The 18,191-nt window shown below is 40.1% G+C and overlaps 1 protein-coding gene across 2 annotated transcripts in view; it reads left to right on the forward strand.

The window, feature by feature from the left end:
- Positions 1–257: 257 nt before the first annotated feature.
- The window catches only part of LOC122645775 (TATA-binding protein-associated factor BTAF1-like), a 91,784-nt gene continuing 73,850 nt past the window's right edge, over positions 258–18,191 (forward strand). For both annotated transcript variants that reach the window (XM_043839137.1, XM_043839138.1), the window contains exons 1-5: positions 258–483; positions 651–745; positions 13,204–13,424; positions 13,600–13,654; positions 17,307–17,388. In XM_043839137.1, the coding sequence (XP_043695072.1) occupies positions 435–483; positions 651–745; positions 13,204–13,424; positions 13,600–13,654; positions 17,307–17,388 (502 nt within the window). In that variant the 5' untranslated portion in view covers positions 258–434. The remainder of the gene's footprint in view (positions 484–650; positions 746–13,203; positions 13,425–13,599; positions 13,655–17,306; positions 17,389–18,191) is intronic.

Raw genomic sequence — 18,191 nt, forward strand, 5'->3', positions numbered from 1 at the left:
GTTGCCTAATTTGTTGATGGTCGTGCATGGGCTGCAAGCTTTCACACTAATCCTTACTTAAAAGTTCTATTCTCTCAATGTATGTATTTTATTCCATGATTTTTATTTATTCCTATTTGTATGTATTTTCCAATCTTGACATGTTAAATTTATTAGCCAGTTCAAATGGCACTGTTAGTCGGTTTTGAACAAATTCATGTAGGCTTGTGGTGCACTTGACCACACAGACATACTTACTCTGTGTTTGTTGTGCAGATGATTTCAAGCTGTATGTGTCACATATGACATATTTTTAAAAGTAATTCAAGGACAGATGTGGTATATATCTTAACAATTAGCCTGATGGTTTAGTATTTCAAGGACTTCGATTCTGGAAAGAGTATCTCACTTTTGCAACGTGTTTGAATGAGAGAGGACGCATATTCAGAGGCGTTATGGCTCAACAGTCGTCTCGTCTTCATCGTTTGCTCACTCTATTGGACAGTATCCTTTGCTGCCCCAATATCATTGTATTCCAAACCTCATATAAACTGTTACTGGATTTTTAGACTCAAATGGTTTGACATTCATGAAAGCATGGTTGAATATGTGATTAGCATACATTTTTCCTGTTAATTATGTCTGCGCTGTGTTTCTTAACCAAAATTAAGCTGGTTCAACCCAAGCAACAAGATTTGCAGCTGCGCGTCAGATTGGGGATATTGCAAGGGCACATCCTCAAGACTTGAACTCTCTGCTAAGGAAGGTAACTAACTGATCCAGTTCTCAGTTTGTGCCTGTTTTCTTTTTTCTGTCTTTTTCTTTGTATCATGTTTAATCATGGTTAGCTCAATGATTTCAAATTGTTTGTTTTTTGAAACTTGCAATGTGATTTTTTTTGAACTTGTTGCTGTTATACATAGCCAGAGTAGCACCCATACTATTGATGCATGATTGTATGAATACATTTTGTGTATATTAGAATAGCAGAGAATGGTTTTATACTTCAGGCAACTCTGAACGTGATAAAATTTTAACGATTTAACAATTTAAGGTTTTACCTCTTCTGTTTTGTTGTTAGAGAGAATTTCATAGAAAAAAAGGAAATAGAGACAGGCATATTCATGTGTATAGAAGAGGATACCTGTGAACCCTGAGCTTTATAGCACGAGCATGTAACTGGTACTAGGAGTATTAAATAGTAGTACCTAGTTGTCATACCTGGATTGGTCATCAACCTTGATTTGGGGTCAAGGTTTAAGATCTTGCGATATATCGGTATCTTGGGCTGGTCGAGATATCCGAAATATACTGAAATTTCGCTGAAATATGGTATTTTTTCTGCCATATTTCGGCACTCCATCTCGGTGGGGGGTTTTTTGGCCATATTAAGGCCTGATACCTCATGTACGTCTTTATTTAAGCTAAATAAACACATTAAAACCTTCATATTGAAATAAAATGAACTCAAAGTGGTGTTTTGGGTTTGCACCCTGGATTGACAGTATACGGTCGGACCTTGATATATAAATAGTTAAATACACATTGTTTAAGTACTGAAAGACATAATAAGAAATTTAAACAAAGTAATGAAACAAAAATAAAGTCAAATGTAGCCTTTAGTTTAAACTCATAAAGTCATAAGTGCATAAGTTCATGTGGAATTCCGTGAATACTGGCTTGATCAATGTGATCATAGCCCAGCCTTTATTTATAATATTGAAATCATATGACAAAAGTACAACTAAGCAACGTGGGACTAAAACCCACATACAAGAATACCCCCATGGACAGATTAAACCTTGGACCCACATTACAACACTCCCCCTCAAGTTGGTGCATACATATCAAACATGCCCAATTTGCTAATAATAGGAAAAAACAATTTTGTACTGATTCCTTTGGTAAGGATATCAGCCAACTGTTCACTAGACTGAATAAATGGAATACAAATAATTCCTTGTTCCAGCTTCTCTTTGATGAATGCTGGTCAATCTCAACATGTTTGGTTCGATCATGTTGGACCGGGTTGTGAGCAATGCTGATTGCTGACTTGCTGTCACAGTAGAGTCGCATAGTAAGATCAGTACTCATCCCCAAATCTTGAAGAAGCCCTTTGAGCCAAAGAAGCTCACAAATACCCTGTGCCATAGCTCGAAATTCAGCTTCAGCACTAGATCAAGCCACAACAACTTGTTTTTTGCTTCTCCAAATAGTTAGGTTACCTATAACAAATATGCAATAACCAGATGTGGACTTCCTATCATCAGGACTGCCAGCACAATCTGCATCAGTGTATGCTTCTATTCTGAGATGGCTGTGTGGAGAGAACAATACTCCTTTCCCCGGAGCTGACTTGAGGTAACGGAGAATTCTGTATGCTGCTTCCAAGTGAGAAGAGTGAGGATCATGCATGTATTGGCTGACAAGGCTTACAGCAAATGTGATGTCTGGCCGGGTATGTGAGAGGTAAATCAATCGACACACTAATCTCTGATAGCTGCCTTTGTCCACTGGCTTACCTTCTTTACTCTCAAATGTGTGTTGGGCTCCAGAGGGGTATCTGCTGGTTTACACCGAAGCATCCCTGTTTCTTTCAATAAATCCAAGGTATATTTCCTTTGAGAGAGAGATATGCCCTTAGCTGAATAGGCAACCTCAATCCCTAGGAAGTACCTCAATTTGCCCAAATCTTTGACTTCAAACTCCGTGCCCAAATAAGCTTTCAACTTTTGAATCTCATGTGCATCATTCCTTGTAATTACTATGTCATCAACATAGACAATCAAAAGGGTAACTTGTTGTCCCACTCTCTTAACAAACAATTTGTGGTCTGCATTACTCTGCTTATACCCATATGCGATCATAGCTTTGTGGAATCGGCCAAACCAAGCCCTTGGGGACTGCTTTAGACCATACAGGGCCTTCTTTAACTTGCACACTTTCCCCCGAGTCTCTGAAGAGGTAAAACCCGGGGGTACCTCCATGTAGACATCTTCTTCCAAGTCTCTATGTAGGAAGGCATTCTTCACAGCGAGTTGTTGGAGTTCCCATCCTTGATTTACAGCATAAGAAATGATCACCCGTACAGTATTCATCTTCGCTACAGGAGCAAAAGTCTCTTGATAATCGATTCCTTGGGTTTAAGTGAACCCTTTGGCGACCAATCTTGCCTTGTATCTCTCCACAGAACCATCAGCCTTGTGTTTCACAACAAAGACCCATTTACAACCAACAGGCCTCTTCCCATGTGGAGAACTTACCAAATCCCAGGTCTGATTTTTCGCAAGGGCAAGCGTTTCTTCATTCATTGCCTCCTTCCATTTTGGTTCGGCTATTTCTTCCTGCCAAGTGTTAGGTATAGAGACAGAGAACAAAGAGGATATGAAAGCATGAAAGGCAGGAGTTAGAGAGTTGTAGGACACAAAATTTGAGATAGGATGCTGAGTGCAACTACTTTTTTGTTTGCGAACAACAATGGGTAAATCAAGACTAGGATCAAAAGGGGGCTTACCCGAAGTATGACTAGGAGCAAGATTTGGAGTAGGAACAGGTGCCGATTGCGTAGGTGGTGCAACAGTGGTGGTTTCTTTCTCTTTGTACCGAGGACCATTTGTAGGAAAATCAGTTCCCCGAGTGTATTTCTGCTTCACAAGTCTCTCCCCCTACAACTGTTGCTCAATCTGTCCCACTTCTTGTTCTTGACTTGTAACTCCATCCTCTAGTTCAATAGAAACATCTTCAATGGTTGGTATCTCAACATCTAAAGGAGCAATCAGCAGGACCTCTTCACTACTTTGAGTCTCCCCTTGCAGAGGTACCGACGGTGGAAAGTAAGCCTTCGACTCCCGAAAGACAACATCCATGGTGACCAACACCTTTCTGGTAGGCGGATTGTAGCATTTATAGCCCTTTTGAGTCGGTGAATAACCAAGAAAAATACACCGTAATCCTCTGGGATCAAGCTTACCATGGATGTGGTGATTTCGTGCAAACACAACATAGCCAAACACTCTTGGGGGCACCACAAAGGTGGATTTGCCAACCAACATATCCAAGGGACAGCGGCCACCTAAGACACGAGATGGAAGTCGATTGATGAGGTAAGTAGTTGTAAGCACGACATCACCCCAGAAACGAGGAGGGACAGACATGGTGAGCATAAGGGAACGAGCTACCTCCAGTAGATGTCTGTTCTTGCGTTTAGCCACTCCATTTTGAGCGGGAGTGTCAACACAAGAAGTCTGGTGTATGATCCCATGGCTGTCCAAATAGGAACGGAAAGCACCATCCATATATTCCTTGCCATTATCTGAGCGAAGAATCTTCACCTTGGCATTAAACTGCGTCTGGACCATTTTGTGGAATAACATAAAACAATTGAACACATCACTCTTGCTATGCATCAAATATACCCAAGTCGTCCGGCTAAAACAATCGATAAATGTGACAAACCATCGAAACCCAGAGGTAGAAACACAACGGGCAGGGCGCCAAACATCAGAATGAATTAAACCAAAAGGACTTAAACTTTTGTTATCTGAAATAGGAAAAATACTCCGAGTTTGCTTTGCCAAAGTGCAAGCATCACAAGAAAAATTGTGTTTATTACATTGTTTCACCAGACTTGGAAATAAAGCAGATAAAACCCCAATCGAGGGATGACCCAAACGACGATGCCAATTATTCAATTCAAGCAATGCAGAATCAAAAGTAGAAGATGTCGGCTGTGATGTCAATGCTGCCCGGGGAACTTTCAAGCACATACAGACCACTAACCACCTTACCACATGCAATCGTACTGTCCGTTTCCAAATCTTGAAATAAACAATGAGTTGGAAAAAATATTACTTTGCAGTTTAAATCCTTAGTTAGACTACTAATGGACAGCAAGTTAGTAGTAAACTTAGGAACATGTAAAACAGAGGAAAGAGTGAGAGAGGAGGTGCACTGAACGGATCCCTTCCCAGAAATAGAAGAAAGGGACCCATCAGCAACCCAAACCTTTGACTGGCCTGAAAGAGGATTATATGTGGTAAAAAAGAGGAAGAACTTGTCATATGGTCAGTTGTCCTTGAGTCAATAACCCAAGAGTCAAGCATGACCAAGGTGCAATTCCCACCAAAAGAAATACCTGTGGAAGAAGGTGCATTGGAAGGTGCAGGTAGAGACAAAGCTGAAGCCGCCATGGAAGGAGATACAGATGCCGAGGAAGATGTGTCCAAGCGATTCATCATATCCCACAGATTTTGCAACTCAGCCAGCACAGAGGGTTGAGACTGTTCAGATGGATCTTCAGTAGCAGCTTGATTAGCACGAGAGAAACTGGGCCGATTGGAACCCCCTTTCCACGCCCATGAGTATCCGCAGGACGACCATGAAGCTTCCAACATCGGTCCTTGGTGTGCCAGTCCTTCCCACAATGATCGCATTTAATAGGCGGGCGATCACTAGTTGGCCGATCAGTAGGAGGATGAGAGGAATTTCCACGGGAAGATTGAGAACCAGAAACAAGGGCTGATCGTTTCTGAGAGATAGGATGAACCATGGCAGTGCGCCTCGTGTCCTCAGCAGAAAGTATGGCGTAGCCCTGCTCCAAAGAGGGAAGAGGATCCCGATTCAAAATATTGGACCTGATATTATCAAATTCAATGTTTAGGCCGGCCAAAAAATTAAACAGCCGTAAACCATCCTCCCACTTCCTGAAGGCTGTAACGTCAACATCCATGGTAGCTTTAAATGTGCCCAAAAAATCCAATTCCTACCACAGTGTGCACATGGTATTGTAACTAGAGAGCCCACGAGAACCAATAGCAGATAAACAGGAACGAGACCACAGAAGATAATTGCTGCCATTCAACTTTATGGGATTCACCGGAAAGAGAACAAAGTCCCGCTGGTTGGAATCTTCAGAACCAGTTGAAGCAGTCATGATCTTGGACTCGTCAGGCATGGTGGCTGAAGAAATATTGGCAGAGACAAATCCCCCGAAAAAAAAAAACCAGAACATGTATAGGGGAAAAAACAAACCCTTGGTGGAAGTCAACTCACCACCAAGGGATGAAAAAAAATTCGAACAAGGTGGAAGGCCCCCGGAGGTGTGTAGAGGTGGCGGAAAAAGGAGGGAGAGACCTGCGGAGGTGGCGGGAGGAAGGGAGAGGGCCTGCGGTGGTCGGCGGTAGCTGGCGGAGGCGGTGGAGGGTTGGCGGTGGCTGTTGGTGGTTGACGGAAGTGGTGAAGGGGCTGGCGGAAGTGGTGGAGGGGTGGTTTGTGGCTGGCGGAAGTGGTGGAGGGGCTGGTGGTGGGTGGTTTTAGGGCAGAATGACGAAAAAGAACAAGAAAAAGAGAGAAAAAATCGAAAAAATTTTACTTCCCATATCCCCGGAATATTTTTGGCTCTGATACCATGTGGGAACCGCTTCCTCTAAAAGGCTGACCTTGTAGGAAAGGGAGGAAACAATATGTAGATCATACAGGAGCTCTAACACAGCGGACTATCCAAAGGGGGACACGGGTGGACCCACATTACAACAGTTCATAGGTCATAACTCATAAACTCCATAATAGGCAATAGCTCAATACTCAATATACAAAGTATTCACCGAAATTTACCGAAATATACTACTCAATACATAGTATTTCGATGAAATTTACCGAAATTGAACTTTTTTCATTTCGGAAGCTCATCTTGTCTCGGTAGTGTCGAAATTACCGAAATTTCGGCGATGTATCGCGAAATTTTGAACCATGTTTAGGGTTGACTTGTTCAACCTCAAGGCATAGGTCAAAATATCGTATTTTGGCCTCGTTTCGGTTAAGACCAAAATGACCAACACACCGAAATGGGCGAAAGTTAACCTAAACAGTGCATTTTTCACCACTGTTTCAGTTGACCGGGGGGGCAATGGCCATATTAGGCTACAATACTTTAGGGAAAACTTATTTTAGCCTATTTAAACTTATGTAAACTTTCGTATTGCAAGATAAGTCGCACAAAGTGGTGGTTTGAATTTGCACCCTTGGTTGGCAGTATTCACCAAACCCTATTGTATACCTTGTGTAACATTGGCTATTCTACACATTGTTTTATTACTAGAAGACAAGAAAGGCAAGAAAAACAAGTAAATTATGCACCATGAATGAAGAAACATAATATTGATTAATTATTTATGAAATAGTACAAAGTACATGTAACATAGGCACCTGAGTCCCAACAATACAATGCTGTCTGCAAATACATGAGCACAAACTACAAAGTGGACCCCTTCATGCCATTAGATGGCTAATACCATGAACTATGATGTGGATGATTGAGCCTACTCATGGACCGATGTAGCCGATGAGCATTTTTCGCCGACTGTATGAAAAATAGAGGCTGTGTCTTAGTGTGCTAGAAGAAACGCTCATAGTCCTCCACAACTGCCCTGTAAATGACATCATCGACATATCGAAGGTAACCTGTCCTAGGGTATAAGTGACCATACTGTGAGTATGAAGAACCATCCACTTAGTCATTATGAGTAGATGGTATTACCAGCATGTACGGCTGGTGGGCTGGGTAGGAGAAGCAGCTGTCCTCAAAGGACGATCTAATCTGTGCGTGTGAGTGGGCGTCATGCCGTCATAGTTAAAAGCATTGGGAACGGATGAAGATGTATGCTCCCCCACACTAGTGAAACGATCATAACTGCCACCATATGCTTTGAACTCGGACCAGCTGGTCTCTTCGGTGAAGGATGGGGCACATTAATGCCCACTCGATCTGCTGTCCTCTATACTGAATCCTACAACGGTGGTAGACAAGCTATTGATGTCCATACAATCAGCCTTCTCATTTGGTCAGAACCGGCGACGAGGCCCTCTTGTGCAGTCTGCATGTGAGGATGGACATGCTCCGTGGTTCATATCCTATGTGGTGTGATCAAACTGGGTCTCCCTAGTGAATCGAATCGGCTCTGGCTCCTACTCCTCCTTTTCCTGGTCATACTCCTATCAAAATCCTGCATATCTATCACCACTCCCATCACCACCATCGTCATCGTTGTCGCCATCATCTCCACGAGTAGATGGTGATGGTGTATAAGTTTGACCTCTAGAATGGCCCAGTCAGTCCTCATTGTCCTTGTCACTTGTCAAGTGCGGGCGTGAACGGTCGAGGTGTCTGTGAGTGTATGTGACCCTCTAAAGCCATATATATATATATATATATATATATATATATATCCACATCAGCATCCATCAGACTGGGCTATCTGGGGATTAGCCCTACCCAACCCAAAGCTTATTTTCAATAAAGAAGCCCTCTAAGTGACTTATTTACATCAATTCTCCTCCGCTTGAAACAAATTTGTCCTTGGATTTTGCAAAATGGAGGAATCAACTTTGTATGATGAACATCTATCTTTAACCCATAATAGTACTCAGGCAGCTCATGGATGTTAGGAATGTAATCTTCAAGGCATGGACTTTCTCTTCAAAGAACTCTGGTGGCATGACGAACTCTATGTGCTCAACTTCGAAATCAGCGGTCATGTCCATGGGGTCTTCTACAGTTGTGTTTTCAACCTTCTCTGCTTCTAACTCTTCAATGTACGCCTCGACATTCGAAACATCAAGGACGGGCTCTTCCATGACGATAGAAATTGTTGAAACTTCAACATTAATCTCATAGATGTCAATGTTTTCATGCTGGGTGCCTTCACACTCTTCTCCTTCAAGGGCAGTGTTAACACCCCAATCATCATTAATCTGTGGTTTTGATGCAGTTTTATCACCAAACTGAGATTCTTTTATTAAGAATTAGTCTAGGGTTTGGTTCTATACATGTTGGGCCTTTGATCCCATGGGTTTTCTATGTAAAAGACCACTTTTATGGGCCTAAAATATGGATAATTAGGTTGCATACGGGATTAGCTGTTTTAATTCCTTAGTTTTTATTTTTATGTAATTAATGGTCATGTGATGTAAGTTGGGTTGGATTAGGACTCTATAAGTCCAGCCATGTTTTGAGTCTATTTCCTTTAGTATTTCAGTTTCCTAGTCAGTTTAAGTTACCTAATAGGTCAAGGATTGGGTTAGGCCTTTCCTTTTTAGAGTAGGAGTCTATTTTTGACTCTTTTATATAAGGTTGTAAGGGGGGCAAACATTGGACACGAATTTGATTAATAAAATTAGCATTTGTTTGCTGCCTTGCTCTATTGAGTATTGCCTTGTGAGTAATATCAAGGTGAAGGGATTGGTGGATCTTCAGTTGACTCCTTGCATCTTGTAGACTGGGAGGATCTGTTATAAGGGACTGGTGGATCTCCAGTTGAAAAGCTGCTGCCATTGAAGATCTGCAACTACCAGTAAGCGGTTTACTGTTTTAGTAACCAACCTTCTTCTTCTAATCCTCTAACCTATGCTTCATCCATCCCCATTATTCTCCCCCCCATTAAACCCAATCGATCCTTCAAACCATAGATCCATTAGAACCCCAAAACCTGCAACTATTCTTCTTTGCTTATAGAAGGTCACATACAAGGTGATTTTGTGAGAATTCTGCCCAGCCAAATCTAACCGTTAGAATCATCTCAAGTTTTAACCTAATGTTCTTGAACCTAAATCATGAACTCGATTTCAGTTTGGTGCAATTCTGACATGCAGATCTGCTCCTGCTGTGAATTTCCAATTTTGACATGCAGATTTGCTCTTTCTGTGAATTTCCAATTTTGCCCTTATTGTTATATTGTTCTTCTGAGGTCACAATTAATATACCTATTCTGCTGATCTGTTATTGCTGATTCTTGTAGACTAAATTTATATTCGATTATTGAACATAACCCTAATTTCTGATCTCTGAATTTCCTAGTTAAATAACTGTTTTGCCCTTTTCCTAGTAGTACTAGGATTCCCCCATATTATCTGATATAACCATTGGATCAATTTCAGCTTTTCTGCAATTGTTCCAGTCCCTATTTAGTAAACTCATAGGAATTTGGGATCATTCTAACCATCTGATTTTCTATTATCAAGATTTTCCCTAATCTGAACTATCCTTTGATGAAAAGATCCTGGTTTGGTTCCTAGTTTGATTATTCGAATCTAGGACTACATTAGGTTCACACAGCAACATCTCTGGAATGGATTCAATGGCTGTGATCACTGAGTCTACCTTCCTTCTTTGCGGGCAGAATTTTGCATAGTGACCATCATCTAACTGTGGAGTAAATCTTTTTGCATTAACCTATTGAGATATCGTATTTATTTGTTGATGTAACAGAATATTAATCTATTGCTTTATTATCTTCATATCTTCAGATAACCCTTTCACTGTCTTCATATCTTCAGATAACCCTTTGAATATGTCAGCCAGTTGAAGAATGATTTGGTCACTTGTACTTGGTGTACCCATAGCTCTAATACCAAATAATGTAAGACTAGACCAGCATAGGTCTAATCCCAGGCAGGATCACAAAGAAAATCTCCAAAGAACAAGAAAGATAGAAATGGAAACAAAAATCATAAGAGGGAACCAAAAGAACAATGGGAAGTAAGAATAAAGGAAACAAGAGAACAATGGAAACTCAAATGAGGGATCAATTTCCTTGGTTGAAGTAACAAATAAAAAACCCACAAATTTGTAAAATGTTGAACCTACAATAATCTTAAAAAAATCAATGTGACAATCCGTTGAAAGAAATCTCAGCAGCTTGTAGCTCTCTTGAACTCAATTTGAACAAAATTAAGGTTTGGATTCAATTACTGATGGAAGGGGATGGGGAAGGGAATGGACATCTCACCCAACCTATCTCAGGATTTTAATAGAGGCTAAAGCCAATATTTTATTAATCAAATTCGTGTTCAATGCTGGCCTCCCTTACAAACTTATATAGAAGACTCAAAAATAGACTTAGACGTAACCATAGTTATCAAGACGGGAAGGCGACCATGGAGTTTTAGACTGTCAAAATTCAAGGCGACACCGCCATGGCGGTAAGGCGCCCTCCTAGGCGACTTAGGCGTCCAAGGAGCTTGGACTCCATAGCGAGCCTTGATAACTATGGGCCTAACCCTATCCTAAACTAATAAGGTAACCTAAATTGACTAAGAAAGTGAAATAATAAAGAAAACGGACTCAAAATAGGATTCTAACTAAACTAAGGAAGTAAATCCCGTTTTCCTACTTTCTACCCATATTTTAGGCCCATTAAACTGGCCAATTACAAAATAAACCCATGGGATCAAAAAGCCCAACACATATATAACCCAACCCAAAACTTATTTTCAATAAACTAAGCCCTCTAAGCGACTTATTTACATCACAGACTGTCGGAGGAAGTTTTTTCATGAGAAGAGAGGTCTGATGGAGAGTTTGGCTTCAAGTGCACTAGAAGTGGGTAAGAAGTTTGGCTTGATTGCCCTGGGAAGAGAGGGATAGTGGGATTATTATTTTAGGTTTGCTGAGATTTGTGGTAGATTTGCAGTGGAAGGGGAAATTGAGCTAAATGGTTGGAGGAGGGTTGAGCTAAAAATTTAAAACAATCTTGGCAAGGAGAGAAACTATCCTTTAGTGTTGGGGGGGGGGGTCTATGTGCCTGGCTATTTTCCCCCTTCCACTGCTGTCAGCATTTTTTCTTTTTCTTGGGTCGGCCTTATTTTTTTTGGTTCCAGGGGGTGGGGGGGAGGGGAAGGAGTTGGGGGGTTGATGTTTGAGATGTTTTTTTATTGTTGGCTGATTGTTGTCTTTTGTGTGGTCCCTTGTCTGTTGTTGTTTGCCAGTGATGAGGCATTGTTTTTAGGTTTTGGCATTTTTCGAACTGGTTCTTTTGTACTTATGTGTGGACATGGACTTTGCTTAGATGTGTCACAAAGTTCTTTTTTTTTGGGGGGGGGGATTCATCATCTCCTGAGTGCTTTCTCTTTCACTAAGGGGAAAAGATGGGTTCCCGTAGAGGTGGAGGTGGGAGGAAGAAGAGGGGATTATTCCGGAATGGAAGAGCAGGTGCACAGAGACAGAGGGAGAGAGGGGGTGGGCTGGAGAGGATGGTAGTAGACGAAGGAGCAGGAGAAGGTAAGCGCTGGAGAGGAGAGGAGGAGAAGGGGAAGGATGAGGGGGGTAGAGAGCGTACCTTTTGGTGACGACGATGGTGAGGGCTTTGATGGGTGGCGGTGAGACCATAGTTAGAAAACCACCCCGTTTTTGAGTCTTGTTTTTCTCCTCTCTCATATTCAAGCTGCTTCTATATTTTTGCAGGATAAATGGATAATGAATAGCCATTTTATCTAGCAATGATCAAGCCAATGGTTGGAATCTTGTTGACTATTAAACTTTGACCATGTTGAGTGTTGACTAAAGGCTTATTTAGAAGGGTCACCTAGGAGACTGGACTATGGAGTTGATTTAATTTGGTTTGAATTTTGATTTGATTTTCTTTTGGTTTTAAGCTTCACTTTCTTGATTTTATGTTATTCTATCCCCTCTCTCTCTCTCTCTGGTCATTTATATTTACTAAAGCATATCTTTTGTTTAAAAATATTCTTCAGACACCGAGGAAGTCAGCCATGAAAGAACTTTAGGGTTTTATATGTTTTTGGGTCTTCCTGTATATGGCTTGTTGAGAGGTGTTTTGAATACCACAAGTCTGTTCCCCTTCAGTTCTGTTTGTGCATGATGAGTCAGGCTTGATGACACCTTGTAATTCCAACTTTTTTTTTCCAGGGAGAAAAATTGAAGCAATATGTGTTGGAAGGTTCTTCGGGATCTCTTGAGTTGAGGGCTGTTTTTAAGACCATGGTCTCAAGAGGTCCCATAAAACCTTTCAGCACATAATTGCCTCTGATTTTTTGTTTTCCCTCATTAATATAAAAATAATATCCAAGTAAACAAAAGAAATGTCAAGATGTCATAAATCCCATGGTATGTTCTCCTTGTGTGATGTTTCACATCTAGTAATTCTATTGATTTTTCCTCTCTTGTTTGATTTTTATTGTGTCATTGATCAGGAGAAGAATTTGCTACAATAAGTTGGTTGAAAGGTTCCTGAGGATTTCTTGAGCTTTTACTTCAATAAAAAAAGCTGCTAAATTTTTGCTAACTAGCTTTAACTGAATCACCCTATAGCCTATATATTTTGTACACAAGTTATTCTCAATATTTGCTATTTTCGTCGTTTGTTACACATTCAATTGAAGTTTTGCCATATTGCAACTTGTTTTTAATCCACTTTGTTTGTTGGATGTTAGGTATCTCAGTGTCTTCGTAGCAAGAATTGGGATACCAGGGTTGCTGCTGCTCATGCTATTGGGGCTATTGCAGAGAATGTGAAACATGCAACTATGACAGATCTATTTGAATGTGTTGAAACGGAGATGTCGGACATGGGAATTTCCGCTGTTGTTGACGATCTAATTATGGCGTGGCCAAACTTTCACCCTAAATTTGTGGCAGGGGCCTCTTTCAGAAGGTAACTAACTGTATGCTAATTGGTTGTACTAATTCTGTGTGGTGTCTTTCCTACTTGTATGTATATTTTGCTTTTGTAAAGTTTTTTTGGTTGCTGACTTGTTCCTTTGCTCACTTTTGGATTTTAAGTGCCATCCGTTGTTTTTTAGTCATCTTTATTTTCTTTGTTTTTACAGTTTTGAAATCAGCAAGGTGTTGGAATTTGGTGCTTTGTTAGCATCTGGTGGTCAGGTACTGGGGCTCATGATACCTTCTGATTTTTTAAACTTACTTTTTCCTTTGCCATTTCACGTGTTTCCCCCCTTGGTCAATAAGAAAAACTGAATGCAAAATGAAATGAAAGCCACACAGGAAAAGATTTATTATTGGTCTTGTACTGCTACATCTGGATTAGCTCGTAGCTAGAATTCTATTGGATGTCTTGAGTTGATCTTGTATCTGTAATGATCTTTTCAACTTAATGTATAGTATCGCTAAAAGATTAGGTTCATAGTTTAACTTGTCATTGCACTAAAGCATTTTTCTCACTTAAGCTATACGTTTTTTGTATGTGGAAAATAGGACGTTACTTCAGTTTTATGTCAATGCACTGATTTTCGCATGGCTCACATCACTAATTTCTGGAATTCCTTTTCCTGAGAATTCTCTCTAGGGTTCTAAGTAATTATTATTTTCCTGCTACGATATTGAAGTGTTTGTGTTGAAAATTTTTCCAACATTTTGTTGTGAACAAAATTATTAATAATTCTTATGAGATCATAGTCTTATGCAACTGCATTAATTACTGTTATATTTGAGTACTTGAGTCATTTATTTATATATTTTATTCAGATAATCATTGAGTTCTTTGATTGTATTTACTTTTGAGAGCCCTTTTTGCATGTCATACTACTGTGTACCTTAACAACCCTTTGCGTAGGACTGCTGTTTCATACAAATACTGTAGTCCTTGTTTATTTTTGAGGCTGTTTGGGGTCTTGCTTTCCTATGAATGATTAGGTTATACTTATACCACTGTTTTTCCGACTGTTTGTCATCTTCAATTTGTGATTAGGACCCTCTAACAAATCCTGTTCTTGAACAATAGAATCAGATTTTCATGGAGGTTACTTCTCTCAAACCAAAAATTCATGTATGACCCTGTTACTGCATTTTATGCAGTCCTTAAGGTTTGTGAGGGAATTTTTTGCTTCAGTTTCCCTAGTGTCCAAAGTCAGTATCGTGGACATACTGAGGAAACTTCATGATCTTGCCTTTTTGGGTTCTTTGGGTCCGGAACAGTGCACTGGGCCAAAGGTGGTCTAGTGCTTTCCATTTTTTAATTCATACTCGATGTATGCTATGCAGAGAGCCTCTGTTAGAGCTACTCATTGGGCATTAGCAAATTCACTGTTTAAAGAGGCAACAACAACTTGCCTTTGTTTTTTAGTAGTTGAACAATGACTTTATTGGGAAAGCAAAGGAATACCAAGATAGAAGATTTCAAGAAGCAAGCATGCCAAGATAACTGGAGGCCTGGAAGGCAGAGTACAGGACATGAGAAAGCTTGGAGCAATCCACTATCTACATTGGAAGACTATTCCCAAAACAAAGTTTAGGCCTCTTTGCACTTGCTTGGCAAGATCATCTGCTGCTTCATCCATACATCTAGAATTCCATAAAAAAGTTAAATTGTATTCAATCATTCAAATTGTGCAAGAAGCAAACTGTACACTCGGGCTTTCTTTGGTAATACATTTTTTATTCACCAAAAAAAAAACTTTACACTCGGGATGCTGTACAAAAAGTCCAGGGAGTCTCCACCACCTAAAGCACCTGACATTGCATATGGGTGTCCATCCTCCTGCCAATACAAAATACAGAAAAGAGTCTGCCCTATACATCTTGCTGCAAGGGAATCACATAAATAGGATTATTTTAGTGGAAATAAATGTTGGATTGTGTTCTATACATGTTCGGCTTTTAGTCCAATGAGTTTTCATCGTAATGGATTGTGTTTATGGGCCTAAAATAAAGGTAGGAGTTAGGAATACGGGACTAACTTTATTAGTTAGTTCAAGTTGGAGTCCTAGTTACTATCGGAGTTGTTTTAAGTATGTTATTGGTCAATTAAGTTGCTAGTTAGATTACCATTTGGTTTAGGCTATTTTTAGTTGTATTGGGGTTCAGATTTTGATTATACACACACACACACACACACACACACACATATACTTTTTTGGGTTAGGGCTTTCCTATAAAGTGTCCTTAACTCTTATGAGAGGTGTGGATGAGATTTTGAGGATCTTGACCTTCGAATCGATATGTATTTCGACATATGAGGTCCCTTTTTGGTCATTTGAACTTCAGTTTTTTGCTATCGTAATATAATTTTCTCAAACTATCGTGGAAGATGACTTTTTGTGTGTCATGGCATGGACGAGGGATGGAGATATGCACATATTTTTATTAGATATATTAGACATTTGGCTTCTCTAGCGAACCTCTCATTCAGATGGAGGCCTGGATTGATTGATGCGTTGGTGAACACTTTGGCCATAAATTGGGTTGTGATTAGTTAGATCTAGGATTTTCCATGGGCATAGGTTCCTTTGTAAGACCCAGCTGTATTTTGATTTTGTTTTTTTTTTTTTTAAATTCATCTTGATCTTCTTGTTTTGGGATGGAGGAGGCGTGGGTATTCTCTTGTGAGGGTTTTAGTATAATACTTTTTTTTTTTCTTCATTAATATCATTATGGTTCTTGCCTCAGAGATAATTTTTTTCGAGAACTGGTTTGTGTTACCATCTGTTAGGTTTTATGCAAAGGAAGGAATCATGGGTGTTTGAAAGATAGATCTCCCAAGCTATGTTTGGGTGCTAGGAATCTCTTGGTGGATCGGACCTGTTCAATGGATAAGGTTCTCATTTTGTGAAGAGCTGCTCAATACCTGTACATTGTTTCCTCCTTGACTTAGTTTTGTACTTAAAACTCCCCCAAACTGGCTAGAGACCCCCTTCTGCAAGAAAAAACTCAAATACATATCTTGACAAATGGCCTAACTGATATATGAGAAAGGAAAAATTCAAGAGCCTTTCACGAGTCTAGTTTGCTACGAATTGCAGACAATGGGTTTTGTTGGGTGTTGGTATCAAATTACATTACAGTATCGACTCTCTGACCGACCTTGGCCTGGATGATATTCTCAAACCCTTTCTGTGGTTCTATTCTTTATCTTAAATGTCTATTTAGTTGTATGTTGATCCACTTTTTGTTTAAGAGTGCCAAATATCTTGGACTCAAACTCCTCCCTCCCCAATCTCACATTGGCCAACTTTTTTTGTTTTTTGGAGGGGTGGGGGTTAGGGTTTGGGCTTATATGTAGGAATGTTACCTCCCCCTACTAGGTGCATCTTTTGGGATGGTTGGGCCGGACCGTGACATGTCCCATCAGAGCCGGACCCAGAGGCATTGGGGATGTGGATTGAGGGCATTGTTGGGGTGGTTGGGCTTGACCGTGACACGTCCCATCAGAGCCGGACACAGAGGCATTGGGGATGTGGATTGGGGGCACTGTAGTGTGTGTATCACATGGGGTTTTGGGTCCTCCCTGGCGAGAGCCTTAGGGATTGAGTACAGCATTGTACCTAATAGGTGCATCTTATGGGGTGGTTGGGCCGGACTGTGACACATGGCTTAGTAATTTGAGTTTTAGGTTAATTATGCATATCGTCACTCTTGAACTTATGCTGATATTGTTCACAATTCTTTTATTTGCATGGAATCTTGCAATTGCTTCTATGCCTTTCTGTGTTATTCAAAGTAGATGGCATTGATCCCTTTCTTTTCATTGTTCTTTGTGTACTGCAATGTGTTTCAAATACTTACATCTATCTTGATTTAGGAATATGATATTGGGGGTGACAGTAACAAGAACCCTGGGGAGCGTATAGCCCGTCAAAAACACAATCTCCGACGCCGTTTGGGTGAGCCTATGCCATGCTTTGACACTCCCTAAGTCTGATGCCATGTGATGTTCTCTTTACAAATATTTAGCTTCAATTTTCCTAATTAGTTCATACTAGTGGAATCCCCATCTAACAAAGGGGGAACTTATTAAAAAAAATAAATTTAGAACTAGTTATAAATAAGAGTTATGTTATTTGGCAAATGAAAATAAATAAGAACTGTTATGATATTGAAATATAAAGTTAACATATAAATAAGAATTAGAAAAAAATTAATGTAATATTTCCTGCATGTTTGAGTTTGTGGGTGGCCTCTTTGTGCATAAAACTTGCGGAAGGTCCGGATCGTCTCCAGTTGATCCCTCCTGGGAATTTGTGAAAGCAGGACTTGTACCTGACCTGTTCCTTTCCTGTTTATGGACCTATTCTTTAACTATTGGTTTGATGATTATTATTACAATACCAAATCATGTAGTGGGCATATCTACATAGGGCTGTATATTCGAAGAAGTGGAGAAAAGATAGATATATTTTTCTAGTTTTGACTTATGAAAGAAATATAAATAGAAACCAATCAAACCATAAAGTACATGTGCTTAAGAAAAAGAAAGTCTGCCTACAATTTCTCTGTTAACAAATCCTGGCTCTAATATTACCTTTGCAATTCTTTTGCAAAATTGCATGTTAAAAGGTTAAAAAAGCTGTGGAATACTGGAATATCCATTGAAAAAGAAGTAGCTGTCAAGGTGTTGCCTAGGGTGACACTTTGGGGTCCAGGCGCCTTTGTTACCTTGGTTACCTAAGCACCTTGTTGGTGTCCC

The sequence above is a fragment of the Telopea speciosissima genome, chromosome 11, assembly GCF_018873765.1.
Source record: "Telopea speciosissima isolate NSW1024214 ecotype Mountain lineage chromosome 11, Tspe_v1, whole genome shotgun sequence".
NCBI classification, from domain to species: domain Eukaryota; kingdom Viridiplantae; phylum Streptophyta; class Magnoliopsida; order Proteales; family Proteaceae; genus Telopea; species Telopea speciosissima.